The sequence below is a fragment of the Talaromyces proteolyticus genome (genome assembly GCF_021365285.1).
Source record: "Talaromyces proteolyticus strain PMI_201 chromosome Unknown BGW36scaffold_5, whole genome shotgun sequence".
Lineage (NCBI taxonomy): Eukaryota > Fungi > Ascomycota > Eurotiomycetes > Eurotiales > Trichocomaceae > Talaromyces > Talaromyces proteolyticus.
This window is the reverse complement of record NW_025764281.1, coordinates 100,079-115,901: the sequence shown is the minus strand read 5'-3', so window position 1 is coordinate 115,901 and position 15,823 is coordinate 100,079. Positions and strand designations below refer to the sequence as shown.

The following is a 15,823-nucleotide window of genomic DNA, read 5'->3' as shown; positions in this document are numbered from 1 at the left end:
CTATCTGTGCCAGGGTCGGTGCCGCTTGGGGGCTTCGTTCAGCTACCAGCTTAGATACGGCGCTGAACACCGTTTATCCAGCACCAGTCAAGCTAAGCTGCAAAAGGCCAGGCAGCGGTCACTTCGACAATAGAAATGTTGGCACTGTAATTACAAGGAGAAAAGATTGATGGATCTTGCCTCCCACTGCCGTCCGTGGTTCGGAAGAACTCTATATAAACCCCATCCCTCGGGCCACCAACCCGCACCCAACCGCCTGATAGCTGTTCTAAACATTCTTATTTCATCTACCTATGTCGCCTCCGCCTACTAGGCAGCTCGGAAAGCTGTCTCTCGGTGGGAACATGCCAACTACCCGATCCCAAGCACATCGACTGGCCAACCCAGGTCTACCGCGGAACGACAGGGAGCAAGGTGACGACAAGGAAAGGGGAGGTAATAGCCAAGAGCTCGAACACGATTCTCAAAGTGAATCTGACGATTCCGCGGAAGCAAGCGATACTGACGCTCTAGGCGACGACGAAGACGACGAAGACGACAGCGACAGTCAAAGGGCTTTAGACCCGTTGGCATCAATGGTGCGCGGCCGATCTCATATTGTATACGACATTGAAAGCCTCGACGACGACTCGAGGGCTCGAGCTCTCGCGGGACTGAGTGGTCAATTTGACATGGTTTATTGCCGGGCAGCTCCTTCTTTCTATGAATTCCAACTAGCAGAGCGCCCACAGATTCGTATCCGTCAAGGAGGGGCAGAGTGCACTTGTTCAGAGTACCAAAATCGACCAGACATGGCTTGTCGCCATATTTTTGTAAGTATCAGACCCAACTCTATCCTTACAGCTACAAGCAATACTAACTTACCTTCATCTAGTGGCTGGTTGATCAAGTATATGAGAATCTCTCGCCTCATGCGCCCCAGTCCGGTTTACCTCTATCTAAAGATGGATTCTCTCCGAGCTTGCCTCGTCTACATACCCTTCTACATGATCAATTAGACAGGGTGGCCAATGCTATGGAATGGCGCTTCGTTCCGGGAAGCCCATCGCCATCGGAGTCGAGCTCTGAAATGGCTAGTATGTCTCGCCAGGACAAGGTCCGTGATATCTTGTCTGCCTTCAATGAGGTCACTTTACCCGAGAACTTCCGAAAAGATCTCGCAGAAACAACCACCGAACCTCGCACACCCGAGCAGTGTGTCGTCCAAGGAGATTTTGAAGCCACCGTGTTCAGACTTGCTGTTCACGACGACAATGTGTTCACTAGTATACGAAAAGCAATGCCAGCGGGAGCTTGTGCCGCCATTTTTTTCGACAAGGCCCAAAAGCAGTCCCGCAGGCTTCTCCAGTATTTCGATGAATATCGCCGGAGCGGACGACTACCGCCCGAAAGACGATCGCTAGAGGTCAAAGTAGTAGCTTCAGAGCTACGGCTTCATGTTAAACAGATCAGAGAAAATATAAAGATGCGAATACCATACGGAAGCAAGGGTGCTGTAGAAGCACTACTTGCATTGCTCCAAGATATCAGCGCTCGCAATATTGATGCCTTTGAACAAAGTCTGTGGGGTCGTGTGCCGCCGGTGGGTGAGGATGAGGACGACCGAAACTTGTACGAGCAACTGATCGGCCAGGCCAATGAGACGGGCGATATGTTTGTGCTGGATGCCTTGGAAGAACTGCCGATTTCCGTGCTAGGATCGTATGTACGTAACCTAACCGATATTCTTAGGAAAACCGAGATCAACAGAGCACCACCTTCCTTTGTTCTCAAGCTGAAGTCGTTGATCCACGAAGCGCAGTCAAGCTTAGCCGCATCAAGAGCCAAACGGCCAGCTACGGGGGATGCTGGCGGAAATCAGAAGCGTACTCGGTAGATCTGATGATTGTCGTAATACGGTCTCGAAGCGGTCGGCGGAGCGGCCGTGAATTTTGGTGTAAGATCGCGTGTTCTCGGTGCTTTGTCATTTTCGTCTTGCGGGACAACTGGAGCATGATGAGTCCATACCTTGTCTTCGCCTTGACATTCGTATACTGATATATAATTGGGCTATATCATGCTGCAAACGGCATCGGGAATGACGACCTGGAAGCCCTGGATAGCGGGTCAAACGGGGCGTTGAATCACCAGTAGTGGCGAGCAGAAAGACCTTTGGAAAGGTGAACAATTTGCGGACAGGGTGATGGCGAAGGCTCTTTCACGCCCCTATTTTACCTCGTGGTAGTGTGGTGCCACCGAAAAGCGGCCCAGACACGATGATCATGGGTCTGATGGGTCCTTTTGGCGCCAAGGTCAAAGAACGCAGTGCCACAAAACAAGCCAAGCGACGCAGAGGCTATACGAAATTGGCTATTGCAGGGAAGGAGATACTCGGCTACTAACGCCTAACGCCTAACGCCTTGCGCCTTACCGGGTTGTCCCAGTACCATGTCATATGTAGTCCCAGTACCGAGTTTCAAGACCCCACGCCACGGGAACAAAGAAAAGATGCCTGCTTACCATGGAAATCCTTACGTGCTGAGCCAACGTTCACAGCCCGAAGGGGCGTAGCAGTGGCACTTCTGGCCGTCTTGCCCAACACAGCTGCTGCTCGAAACTCTGGTACCCTAAAATGACTAGGGAGAGCCGGGGCTCTCTGGCGCCGAAGCGGCCGGAGCTGCGCCGTGGATTTGATTCTTATCGGATGAAAGCCAGGCAGTCAGCCTCGGCCGAACTGCTATTAATAAGACTCTCCACAATATGATGTGCATTCGGAGTGCAGCATCGAGCTGACAATGCGTTGCAAATTTCGAGCGTCTCTCAAGTTGAGTCAACATATCGTAATCCTTTGTATGAAATTGCCGCTATTGGAAATAGAATGCTGTTGCTAGCCGCGTTCGGAAAGATTTCTTTTCTCAATTAGATAGCTCGTCTTATTGGATAGGGACCCACCGACCCCGCTTTTATTTGTATATATACGTTTTCTTGATTGGCTCGTTGTTTCGTGCGATCTTATAGTCTTTGTTAATCGCCAGGTTGGAAAATCAGTGGATTGTCGTATGATCATTAACTTACTAGTGTAAGGTACGAAGTATAGAGTATATAGCATGATGTTGCACTACGTATAGTCCAGGGTATACTCGGTAGATCCAGATTATCAGAGAGTATGTTTCGGCAGATCATAGATACACGGCAGAAATGTAGGCTCATGAAATTTCTACAGGTGAAAGTGAGTGGGTTTAATGTAACTAGATAGAAGTGAAATTTTTGAACTCATCTTCAGCTATTTCGATGTTGGACTCAATAAGATGTGCTTCCAAAATCAAGAGGTATCAGATATTTTCACTGCGTATCATTGATATCAATTGATGTGAATGTAATTGGGAGAGCAAAATAACCAAATCTAAAACCGTCAATATCATTATATATAGATCATTATATACTAGATAGTCAAAGAAAATCGTCATCTCATAACCGCAACATTGGGTGAAGTTGTTACACCTGGACTAACCAGCCAAATCATCAGGTAGTATAATTCTTTGCTGCATTTCGCTTCTTCGCCTCTTCAAGAGCCCTTCGCAGTCGCTCTTGCTGCTCTGTTTCTGCAGAAGGCGGCCGAGGACCTGGCATCAAGACATCTCCAGGGCGGTCAGCAGGCTCTTCAACAGCAAGGGATGCAGTGGGCGGGTTCGCCACAATAGCTGCCGGTCGTTTCCACGGTCCTTGGCCGATACCAGGCTCCTTATTCATTGCTCGCAGGATTTCATCTATCTTGATGGTAATCTGTGATGGTCCCTTTCTGACACTCTCCATCTTGGAAACATGGTCTTCGTCAATCTTCTTGTCCTCTTTCTCCTTCTCCTCGTCTAGTTGACGGAATATATCGGATTCTGCATTCGAGTAGCGAGCTTCCGCTACAGAAACATTATAGTCGGCCTCATTTAGAAGAGAGTCTGCCTTCTTAAAGCTGGTAAGCATAGACTCGGCATCTTCAACAAGCAGTTTTGTGAGCGCAGAAATTGACCGCAGAAGTAGTTCTTTGTCCGGCTCGGACAAACTGCTATGTTCCACCGCATCAATATCGAGTCTCTTGGTTTTGGAGGTCACATCATCGAGGAGTCGCTGATGGTTGCCTAACGCACTCAGAACAGCCTCGTCAAAAAGATCCGTCAGTTTATTAGCTCTTTCATCACGGTCCTTGGCAGCTTCGACAATGTTCTGCTTTTCCATTTTCTCGAAATCACCGTCCAATTTCCTCAACGAGCGAGCATCACCCAGGAATACAAATGGTCGCCTCTCTGCCTTTTTGCGCCGTTGTTCCCGCTCCAAGGCAATATCAAGGCGTTTCTGAAAGCGGTATTCCAGCTTAGCTGCCAAAGAATTTACTAATTTCATTGTATATGACAGCTGGTAATTTGCACTCTTACTTTCATGGAAAGTTTGCCTCTTGAGTTCTTCCATGGCTCTTTGATTGAGTGCGCGTAGTTCCACAATCTCTTCTTTTAACCGTGCATCCAGAGGATTGAAAACGTTGCGAATATAATTTTCAAGCTCTTTCCTTTCCTCGTCAAGTTGGGTCCGAGCTTCCCCTTGCCGGAACTCCTCTTCAAGAGGGTTGATATCAGCATATCCGATCTCCTTGTCATTAAAGAGAGTATCAATGTGTTCTTCAGATGCCTCTTGGCGTGCGACACGGCCCTTTTCAAGTTTATCATACCGATCCCTAGCAGACAAATCCCACGACTCGGTAGCAACAGGGATATACCTGAAATCATCGGAGTAGACATCCATCTTCTTCTCGATGCTGGCAACCTCCGGACTTTGCCCGGGGGTTGGGAATGGGCTTGGAATCAACGCGCCGAGCTCCTCAACTGCAGATCCGGAAAAGGGGGACGGACGTTTTTCACGATATGAGACACTTTTCTCTCGAATGATACCAAGAAAAGTCTCGTCTGGGTGAAGACTGCCAGTGGAGTTCATGCCGGTGCTGGGTTTAAGTTGTGACTGCAGTACAGGAGCTACGGACATTGCACGCCCACTTTCGGCAGATGCCTGACGTAAAGCCGAGTACGCTTGGTAGGCTGGTTGTACAACAGTAAGACTTTCAGAACCCCTTTGCGGTCCCTCTGTGTATCTAAAAGGTGTGTAGGCCGGATGAGGAGGCTCTGGCTCTAAGGGAGCTAGTGTTTGATGAGTAATTGAACTCTTCATCGATGGCGGTGGCACCGATGTAGACCTAAAAGCCAAGTCATGGGTGGCGGTGGTGGCATTGTTTTCAAGTTGAACTGGCGGAACTTCAGTAAGAGGGGTATTACCGCGGCCAGAAGGGTTCGAAGCCGATCTTTGAAGACCGCCCTTCTGGTTTTTAACAGCGTGTGTGAATTGGACCTTAGGTAGTATTGGCCGACCACCGGGACTGTAGGGAATATCATCCAAGTCGGGTGACTGAGCTGGAACAACGGGAGCCTTGGCAGGTACTTCTGATTCCACAGGAATAAGACCGGATTCGATAATGGGTCGAACAGGTTCAGTGGTGAGGTCCTTTTTGGAGTTTCCTATTTCCAATGAAGCATCCGTGGTTGATGCCTTTTTCTCCTTGGTAATATCCTCAATATTATATAGAACCTCACGTAGCCTTGTCTCCTTAGCTACGAATCCAGTAAAAATTTTGTACTTTTCATCATCCGACTCAGCAACTGCTTCCTTCCGCAGCATGGTGGCATATCGAAATAGAGAAGACTTAGACCATGGGTCAAGGTCATCGTACGGGTCAAGGGGTTTGGCCTGCGAAGATGGCCTTTCAGGGACATCAGGCGATGTTTTGCTCACAGGAGTTTGCACTACTCGCTCGCCTGGGCCAGTGTCGGGGTTGGTTATCATTGGAGAGGGTGTCCGTATTTCAGAGGGTGTATGCGTCTGTGGGGGAATCTGCTGCCTTGGCTTTGTTTGGGGAGAAGCAGGCTTCGAAAATGAAGCTGGGCTCTGCGGGGAAGATTCGTCTTGGGGCTTAATAACAGGAGAGACGGGATGGTTCCACGCCTGAATGACACCGTCAATCGTTTCGGAATAGCTTAAGGAGGAAACAACACTATGGTCGGACCGGATGCTATCATCTCTCACAGGGCGCGTAGAATGAGGCACATCTTGATGGCTTAAGGAGACATTTTCGGTGGGTGGTGTTTGCGCTTGTGCAGAGAATGCTGGGTTAGAGACGTGCGACAAAGCCGGGGACTGGCTTTGAGTGCGAATATGGACCTGGTTTTGCGGTGTAGGGCTCGCATTTTGGGGTGCATGTTGTTCAGTCCTTGCACTCGCTTGATACGAGTGGATATCATTCACCTCACCCGGTGCGGGTGAAAGATACTCCCAGTCCGAGGGACTGCCAAACCCGAGGGCGGAGGCGCTTGATGACACTTGGCTTATTTTTGGGCCTACTTGCACAGGAGAGGACGATGTTGGAGTAGCACTAATAGTTGGCGGCGCTGAATGTAATGGCATAGAAGTTGGAGGACCCAATTGCTGTTGTTCACCGGATGTGATTGATGGCGGCTGATGATAAGTTGGCACTGAATACTGTCCATGATTTCCGACTGTATATGTAGGCTCTTGGTTTTGAGGAGGTGGCGGCGGAGCGGATGGGTCATAATGGTGAGTTAGAGGGTGAGTGGAGTACTGAGCTGGATGGCCTTGCTGTGGAGCTTGCCATTCTTGCGCGTTCTGTTGAATTCCACTCTGATATGCTGGCGGTAGGGGAGGCCGCGGTGGAGGGATAGGTGTTTGAGAATATTGCGAGTAATTGACACCATAATCCCAATGGACTGGCGATTGAGCAGAAAGAGGAGGTAGAGAAGAGGGAGGTGGTGGTGGAGGAGGAAGAGGAGGAGGCGGCGGGGAAGCCTGATCAGGGCGAGGCTAAACAATCTCATGTTAGTGGGATAGAACACGAACCAGATTGCAGGAATCCTACCGGTAATGGAGGGGCAGAAGCATGCGGGCTATGCTGGTTATAGCGAACACCCCAACTGGTCGTATCCAGTCCAGACACAGGACTGGTTGATGCTGGCGGAGCTGGATGTATCGGGCCATATGTGTTGGGGTTGTATGTAGTTGGAGGTTGTTGCTGTTGCCATTCTGGTTGAGGGGGGTTGTGATAGTTCCCCATGTAATTCGGAGGGGGGTGAGAGCCGTACATCGCAGGTCCTCAGCCAGGGCACATTAAGATATCAGAAGATGAGTTTTGCTATTTCTCTGCGAGCGGGTCTCCCACTGCCCGCATCAGTCGAAGACCCAGGGTTTTAGTGTCCAAGTAGCGAACTCGCGCCTTTACAAGTGCAAGGTGTGTTTTGATAGAATATGACAATAAGCAGCTTTGCAAGTGTGAGCGATCTTCCAAGATAGCTTCGTTTTAACGTACGCTGGTGGACTTGCGCCTGATGTCGTCAGTGCCAACGATCCGATCTTGGAGGGGTGTATAATAGTCGAGGGCGTCGAGAAGCCAAAGCGAAGCAAAAAAAGTAGCGCACTATAGAGAAACCCCAGCCTTCGACCAAGCCAAGGAGACGCCCAAGCACAGCGCATGGAAAGTTGACTGCACGCCAAAAGGCCAGGAGAAGCGAGGAGGAGTCACCACGCAAGCTACTACGCATGGGGCTAGCGTGTTAACCTATCAGCTCGTGATAAGGCAGCCCTTATAATGGCACTAACGTAATCAGTAGCACATAGTAGCACAGTAGCATACTGCAAGCTACAGGTATTCTACTTGCAATTTGACAAGCAAAGAAGTTTGCAGGAGCAATATGGCATTTGGTGGAAGAATGGTATTTGGAGCTCTTTGCACCTCTGTTTCTCTCCCGAAAGTCGCTTGTTTGTCGCTAGGCATAACGATTAGTGCCATATCACATTGTTTGTTTCTGCTGGCCCCTCTGCAGCTCCATGCTCAGCAGTCGAGGACCGCTTTCTGCCCTTCTCGCAAACGCGTGTAGTTTTGATATTGATATCGCATCACGTGCCAGTCTAAGCCGGAAACGGTCGCGTATTGGAAGTGAAGATCTGCAATGGCTTAGTATACCGTGTTGGACACTGCGTATTGTGGTGTTATTATTGGCTATTAATAATATCATAATATATAATATAATAATACAATAATGCTAGAGACAAGAGTCAAAACAAGCCTCGCCGCTAAGATTGACATCAACATGATGTTAGTTGGTTGGTCACACCTGCATGTGGATGGCCATTAGCAACGACGCGGCTGATGTCATACGTCTCCCCGCCCGGTTATGCTTCTTATTTGTTTGCCCATCACTGCGCTCATATCCTTTCGCCCAGTCATGGACAGGCAAAGCCCGCAGATCGTGCCTGAGGCGGAATCATCAGTATGCGTAGGCATACATAACTTGGTGACTATGGCACTGTAACCGGGTACATGGATATAATAGTTGTACCGCCTGTTGCGTCACCTCGTCTTACGGTAAGCCAGCCCAGCCACTGCACAGCCGCGGTGGGCGAACCGGAAGAATACAGAATACCTTTACACTTCACTGGACATTACAGACTTACAGGACACGTGCAGAGGCCAGCCGGATGCGAACTGTACTTCTCATCATCGCAAGCATTAACAAATAATTCTAATAGAGTAATAGTAAGAAATGCACCTTCTGGCCGGTAATGATGTGTAGTGCATACGCTGCCAATACGGCAATACCAATAATACTAATAATACCGTACAGCCAGCCAGCCTCCTCTGCGCCAGCCACCTCCAGCCAAGCCCCATCGGTTCTCGTCGATAACTCTGATAGCCTCATCCCGTCATAGCCTCTGCCTAGTCTTGTTTGCTTCTTATGATGGTGATGAAAGACGAATAGGAATACGCTTGTCGGATTCTCCGCCTAGCGACCACTGACCAGTCACCAAGACTGGGAATCCCGCACGTCGAGTGGCCAAGCCACTCCAGCTTTCTCCGCTCCCCTTCGACCGTGTAAGTAACAATCATCAGTCGCTGCGTCTCAGAAAACTGGACTGTAATTATTTGTCGTGGTCTCATTATTCCTCTCGCGGACAACCACGTTTTCCACCCTGCCGCCAAGCCTTGTCTTACAGCCATCGCTAATAATATATGCAACACATGAAGTTGGCTGCCTCGCCAACTCTGCTGCACTACCCTCTGCTCTTCTTGCGGCTCATACCAACGCTCATCGCCACGATCTATTGCGCTCCGAAAATAATATCGCGCTCTCTGCCGCTCGTTGCCACCATCATTGAACACTTCGTCGACGACTGCTCCCGTAGGCTCTGGCAGGCCGGTTCCCATGGGCCGCCGCAACTAGTAGCAGCAGCCAAACACGACCGACCTTCGAAGCCGCCGCGCAAATCTCAACTCTCGTATTGACTACTCCTGCTGCTGCTGCTGCTCTCAGATCGTTTCCCTCTTCTCTCCATCCACCACCCTCGCACGAGGCTGACTCGCCTGCTCTTTTATTCCTCGCTCGACTCCACTGCGCCTCCTTCCTCTGGGAGCAGCTGAACCTGCTCCCCCATCCGCCCATCAGCTTGCGCCACACTCGCTTCAGGAACACCTGCAACACCCGCCCCACGCGCAACGGTACGTAGCTGAGCTCTGTTCTTCTACCCATCTGCCCATCATTATTGTTATCAATCAATCGCAAGCGCTCTCCGGTTTGTCGCATTTCTCTTCGCTGTTTTGCTCGCTTTCCCTTCTCCATACCCCCATCCTCCCGCCCACAGCATCATCGTCTCTGCCTGCTGCCCTTTTCTACCCGCTATCAACCGCGACAAGTCCGCAACAACAACCACGCTTGACTATACCGCATGTTGCATTCAGCGCTGACATGATCATGACCAGCTTGACCACAGAGCACTTTCCGCCCTTCTCTCACCTGGATCTGCCAGCTAGGAGATACGGTGCGTTCATGGCTGGGCCAATGCAAGCCACCAGCGATCCAGTCGCCATATCCAACCCACTGCCCGCCTCGTCAAGCTCGATTCTAAGCGCTCCTGCTGACCAGATTTCTTTACTGAAACCATCATCCTCAACTAAACCCGACGCGCATCTGAGTTCGATTGCCAGCGCTGGTTTGCGCACTTCTCCCTCCCCTGGCCTGGAACCGTCGCGATCTCCCTCTGCTGTTGGCATGGCTAGCCCTGCCGTAAACACGGCGGCTGATCGACCGTCGGAACTAGGAAAAGAATCCGAAGAATTTCAACACAAGGGTGGCCCGCAGGTTGCTCGGGAAGCATTGGGAGTTGCTCTTGGTGATACTTCTGACAGAGAAGCAAGGTCCTCAGAACAAACAAATGCAGCCTCGACGCTGAACGAGCCCACAAGTAACACGTTTGTCCGAGAAACCCACGTGCCATCCGATGACATGCAAGTAGACTCCCATGCGAGCCCGGGTCATGCCCCTGGTACTTCTGTCCACACAGGAGACCAGGGAGCAAACTCGGTCTCGTTAATGAACAGCTCTACAGTGGCCAGCCCTGGCCCAATCGAAGACACCGCATCTCAAGATGGTGACCGACCTCGACCGTATAACGAACACACCGACATAGCAGATGATGCGAATAAAGCATTTTCGTATCCCATGCCTGCTGCCGGTTTCAATGATCCTCGTCGCGGTCTTAGTTTGCCGCATTCTGGCTTCCACAAAGGAAGCCCCCGATCACCCTCCACGAAGAAACATCGGTGCCCTTATTGTGCGACTGAGTTTACGCGTCACCACAACCTAAAGAGTCACCTCCTCACCCACAGTCAAGAAAAACCCTATGCTTGTCAGACATGCCAGTCACGCTTTAGACGCCTCCACGATTTGAAAAGACATACTAAACTGCACACGGGAGAACGTCCGCACATATGTGATAAATGTGGACGTAGATTCGCCCGAGGTGATGCATTGGCTCGTCACAATAAAGGCCAAGGTGGTTGTGCAGGTCGACGGTCAAGCATGGGCAGTTATGCCGGCGAGGACGATTATGGCGATGCAGGTGCTGGAGCAGATGACGCTATGGACGGACTTATGTACACTGAGCCGGAAAGGATGGACGAAGAAGATGAGCGACGTCTTAGCACGCCAAGTATCCGCAAGCACAATGCACCTTCATCAGAACCTATGCCACGTGCACCTGGTGTCTTTCAACCTCGTGCTCCTAGCACGTACCCTCCGATCGCCACCAACCAACCTCCTCCGCCTCCACCCCCTCGGGGCCTTTTCCCGCCTGCAACTAGTCACGGAGGATCCAGTTCGTCAACATCTCCTATTTCTCAAAGTGGCACTATGACTTTCCCTGCAACAGCCCATTCTTCGACCTCCACTTTCCCCGCCCCCAATATGACAGAGAGCCCGAAGCCGTTATCACCAAATGCCCTCGCCTCCAACCACGCCAGCCATGGAACTGAAGCCGGTGGTATTCATCCGCATCCACAGCATCGTGCTCATTCTCCAGGCTTGAACCAGCAGTATCATCAATCACATTTTCGAGCCGGAACCACTCAAGGTACTCTCGGTCTTCCACCACCCGGAGCCCCGCAACTCCCTCTCCCTCCGGGACTCAGTACATCGGACTCGCGATTCCTACACAGCCAGCAGACACCTTCCCTTTCATCTAAACATGGTGCCACCCATAGCCACTCGAGTAGCCATGGAGCCGTGATTCACACAGCTGTTGATGATGCTAGCGGTCTATCAGATCAGAGTCGTGAGGACAAATTATGGGTGTACATTCGAAGCGTTCAAGAAGAAGTCAACAATCTTCGAACAGAAGTTACAGCATTACGAACACAACTTGCTGCACAAAATCAAGGAGCCAACTCAGCTCCCCAGGCTCAACCAGAACCCGGAGACTTGGGTGCGCGATAGACACCGTGAAGCGTTCGTGCTTTGATATATACGACCATCAGCAACTCCACCCATAATAGTTCTTCCCAATCCGTTTCGAGTCATGAGTATTAGCTCCTTCGTTATAAAGCTGTGCGGCTACATGGTATGGGTAGCTGGCACCCTACAGAATTTTTCACTATGAACCTTGGGTGTAAAATAACGACGATGACAAAGAGAAGAAAATTTTATGGAAAGACGAAAATAGCAAACATCATTGGTGGCTGAATTTACAACCGAATCCTGTTATGAACTACGCTCTCAATGCTTGTCGGTGGCTATACATTCTATTTACAACAACTCGCCCCGTCTCGATCCAGATTGGACGCGTTGCATTTGACTTATGTATTATTGAATTTTTGAGGATTGGGGATGTTCATGGTCATGCATACCCAGTACACAGCCTAAGGAGGATGGTGGGGGCGTTAGCATTGCAGGAATTGTGTTGATTCATTCTTCTCTTCATAGCCTGTGCTGATTTATTATTTATGGTTTCCGGTATTTAAAGGGGCGCATGGCGTGTAAAACCTTATCTGCTTGATTATTTTCTTTACCTTATCATTCCCCCGACCATCTGGATGATGGAAAGCTTATCTATTGTCAAATTTACCATTGCTTTTCTTGCTTGATAGTGCTTTTGTGCGCACTTATTTTGTTCACCAATTGTTTTCAACGTCTCGAAAGGAGATCATCCCGACTCAAGATTATTTATTTTAGAAATGTGACCGTATCAGTACGTATCAAGTTTGGATTCTGGAAACCAGTGTTGTGTTTCTAACCTTATCAAAGTAGACTACTGATGGTGTTTGATGCTTTTGTATCTTTATCTCCAACCTTATCGAGCCTCACGTGATAATGAGATCATCCCTATAAGCATCAGCCCCTGTGTCACATCAGTTTCCAATTTACTGCTACAGACATAAATAACAACGCCAATTGATTCCAAGATCATGTCCTACAAAGGCCATTTCACATATCAACGAGACTTCTCTTCTAAAAAACGAGAAAAACTCCACTGAGCTCTTCGATCAGAATAATGCCGTTTCTCCAACTAACCCCTCAAACCTTCTCCTCCTTACCTCCGCACCCATCACTCGGAAACAATGACAGCTCCTCATCCTCTCCATCTCTCGAGAAGTTCCTAATTTCAGCACTCACCGAAGCCCAGACATTCATCACGCAAACAATCCCGCAAACGTTCATCCCTGATCCCAAACCCCGCAGCTCTTCGCCTTCCTCTGCCAAAGTCCAGCTTTTAACGCGCACAATTAGGGAGAAAGACTATTGGGTCTGCCGGAAGAGCGTCCATAACAATGCTGCTGAAAAAGGAAGCGCGTCGTGGGCGGAATTTGAACGGGGTCTCCGGGAGAATCACTCGGAGAATGAGATGGCGTATACGCCGAGCGTCTCATCCGTTGAGCATCTGTCGCAATGGCCTGTGCAGAAGGTTCTCGGGGATGGTTGGAGGGATGTCGATATGCACAGTAGGTTATACAAATGTTTCTGTCAGACGCCATCAGCTCTAATGCTTGAACAATATTCAGTAAATATGATCACGCATAGCTTCAAACCCGGGGCTCTCATCTCTCCAAGAACCTTCATTTCACTAGTTATTTCGGCATATGAACCACCACAACAATCCAGGAACAACAATAGTAGCTCTCAATCTTCTACCCAAGGGTTCTATACCATCCAAATTCCACTAGCATTCAACGAACAATCCGACATTCCTGACGGCCTGAAGAACAAGATCAAATCTGCAGTCCCGAAAAAGACCATTTTCGCGCACTATGCTAGTGTTGAACATGTGTTATTGAAGGAGCACACCTCTCCTGGCCATAATATAAATGATGATGCTCAAAAACGACGTATTGAGTGGACAATGGCAACGGTGTCAGATGCTGGCGGACATATTCCGCAATGGGTCCAGCGGAGTTGGACGATGGGCGGGGTGCCTAAGGCCGTTGTAGCTGATGTTGGGCTGTTTCTTGGTTGGACTGATCAGCAGAGACATAAGAGTCCTTGATAAATATGTAGTGGCAGTAGGTGTCAGGATGGTTTTTTCGCGACATTTACTTTATCATCGCTGGCCGGTAGGCTTCAATGGGGGCATTGCAAATGGTTCAAACCGATTGCAGGTAAGCTCCAAGATGGATTGTATTTATGAACATATATCATATTTCATATATAATAACTACTTGGAATAACACTGCTTCTGGAAAGTTGTGCCTATGAAGTAGCTTTTATAAACACCGAACGGCGGGCCCTACGCTCCCAGTGTCAAAAAGTTCAACGAGTCCAGCACCGAGAGAATGCTCTAAGATCCAGCGAAAGTTCATCCCATAGAATTGCTTCCATTTCTTCGTCCGACCTGGAAGGACTCCGCTGAACTCGCCTCTGAGCCGTTTTGCTACAGAGAAACTCTGGCCTATCTCAACAGAACCATCCCAACGGTCACGCAGGAGGGTGAGAGGAGCTTCATGATACTTTGACTTCTTTAGCAAAGTTATTAAATGCGAGCGACCAGCGTTTAACAGCCGAAGGTAAGGTCCGGTATTAGGAAGCGACAAGAAGAAAGTGGGTGCGCGTGATTGACTAGCACGGCTAGCCTGAATCGCATCACTGGATTGGCCTGACGCCGCTGGAGACAGTTCGGGAAGAGACGCAACATTCAATGAACCTTTTGACAGCGATGATGCGGTTACAAGGAACCCTGCCCGCACCAGGGCCATGGACTCCGCCGGCGAGAAAGTCATTGCAGGCATCGCAGTTGTATTAGTGAGTTGACCAATGACATGAATAAAGCGATCTAGGGAGCGTGGGATGTTAGCAAAGTGTGTTCTCATATATACAAGAACAACATGCCTTTCAAGTTTTGGTCGAGGTCATTACTATCTTGTACAAGTATGGTCAAGTCATCTGCCAAGATGAGGCAATCCCCCAATCCCGCCGCATCATTCCCTCGTCCAGGCACAATGAGACGCCGCAGATGACCGGAGTTTAAAAGTGACACAATTTCCCGCTCCACCTGGGTTGGCGCTTGAAGCACTGTGTGAACATGTGCAACCGATACTAACGGTGGCAGCAAGCGACGTAGATTCAACACTTCAGCAATACGTGTACTATTCATTCCTGCCCGAGCAGGCAGATCCTCAAACATCGAATCCTTTATATATCGCATAGCCTGAAGAACATCGTCGAGGTTTGCAGTGTCAGCGACATGTCGGGAGATACCAACATCTGCCAGCGGCCCCGAATCACTCAAGGCACCACCATCAACCTCGTCAGTGCCGGAGCGACAGTTGTCTGTAGCTTGAACATCTCTGCGTGCCGACGGTTTCGTGCGGGCATGGCTGGCGAAGGGAGAAGCACGACTGCGGGGCGTGCTGCTTTTTTTCTTTTTGATACCAGAGACGGGAGCAGAAGTAATGCGGAGGGGCATGGGTTGGCAAATGGGTTACTTATAGCTAGGCCGTTAGTTTTGCAGGTAAGTTCCGTCGGCCCACTGGATGCAGTCTATACCTAAATATCTTCAACAATACAGACCGTAGCGGAACAAATATCGAACTCAGAGAGTCAGGCTAAGGCCTTAGTCACCAATCACGTGACGTCATGAGAGTTTCAAATCTTCCTCTCTGTGAAGAGTCGAATGATCCTGCTCTTAGCTTTCCCTTCTTCGTGTGTCTTCTATTCGCCTACTCACCTTTCCCACCGCAAGGCGAATCTCAGTAGATGGTCATGCAAGCGTCAGATAGTCATGGAGTCATCGACCAAGCTTTATACAAGCAATGCCAGCCAATCACCGCTTGACGGGAGAGCTGCACCATGCATGTCCTACCGCAGCCGTGATTGGCCACACGTACCCTGCCAATAGAAAGCTCGGCAAGCGTACGATCATGAAGCAAGCCGTAGACAAAGTGTGGCGGGCGAGATCCTAATTGGGACGTTCTAGA

The 15,823-nt window shown here is 49.7% G+C and overlaps 5 protein-coding genes across 5 annotated transcripts; 3 read left to right on the top strand and 2 right to left on the bottom strand.

Moving 5' to 3' along the window:
• Nucleotides 1–293: 293 nt before the first annotated feature.
• On the top strand, nt 294–1,876 carry BGW36DRAFT_425996 (uncharacterized protein; the record flags this gene model as incomplete). The annotated part of the gene is made up of 2 exons (XM_046220197.1): nt 294–812; nt 875–1,876. 2 exons carry the CDS (start codon nt 294–296, stop codon nt 1,874–1,876), a joined length of 1,521 nt encoding a protein of 506 aa, XP_046072748.1.
• A 1,625-nt stretch (nt 1,877–3,501) lies between these two features.
• BGW36DRAFT_357823 (uncharacterized protein) lies at nt 3,502–7,171 on the bottom strand (the record flags this gene model as incomplete). Its single annotated transcript, XM_046213908.1, has 2 exons — nt 3,502–6,891; nt 6,947–7,171. The coding sequence occupies 2 exons, from the start codon at nt 7,169–7,171 to the stop codon at nt 3,502–3,504; spliced, it is 3,615 nt and encodes a 1,204-aa protein (XP_046072747.1).
• A 2,334-nt stretch (nt 7,172–9,505) lies between these two features.
• On the top strand, nt 9,506–11,985 carry BGW36DRAFT_143531 (uncharacterized protein). Its single transcript, XM_046209453.1, has 2 exons — nt 9,506–9,654; nt 9,842–11,985. The coding sequence occupies exon 2, from the start codon at nt 9,909–9,911 to the stop codon at nt 11,850–11,852; it is 1,944 nt and encodes a 647-aa protein (XP_046072746.1). The 5' UTR covers nt 9,506–9,654; nt 9,842–9,908; the 3' UTR covers nt 11,853–11,985.
• A 600-nt stretch (nt 11,986–12,585) lies between these two features.
• Nucleotides 12,586–14,062, top strand: BGW36DRAFT_143533 (uncharacterized protein). Its single transcript, XM_046209454.1, has 3 exons — nt 12,586–12,603; nt 12,660–13,354; nt 13,415–14,062. Exons 2-3 carry the CDS (start codon nt 12,907–12,909, stop codon nt 13,894–13,896), a joined length of 930 nt encoding a protein of 309 aa, XP_046072745.1. The 5' UTR covers nt 12,586–12,603; nt 12,660–12,906; the 3' UTR covers nt 13,897–14,062.
• A 51-nt stretch (nt 14,063–14,113) lies between these two features.
• On the bottom strand, nt 14,114–15,312 carry BGW36DRAFT_396102 (serine-threonine protein kinase 19-domain-containing protein; the record flags this gene model as incomplete). Its single annotated transcript, XM_046218123.1, has 2 exons — nt 14,114–14,679; nt 14,736–15,312. The coding sequence occupies 2 exons, from the start codon at nt 15,310–15,312 to the stop codon at nt 14,114–14,116; spliced, it is 1,143 nt and encodes a 380-aa protein (XP_046072744.1).
• Between the last annotated feature and the right edge of the window lie 511 nt (nt 15,313–15,823).

Coding starts and splice junctions, on each gene's coding strand:
- BGW36DRAFT_143533 (XM_046209454.1), top strand. CDS start 12,907: ATGCCGTTTCTCCAACTAACCCCTCAAACCTTCTCCTCCTTACCTCCG. Junction 13,355..13,414: donor GAGGGATGTCGATATGCACA/GTAGGTTATACA, acceptor AACAATATTCAG/TAAATATGATCACGCATAGC.
- BGW36DRAFT_143531 (XM_046209453.1), top strand. CDS start 9,909: ATGGCTGGGCCAATGCAAGCCACCAGCGATCCAGTCGCCATATCCAAC.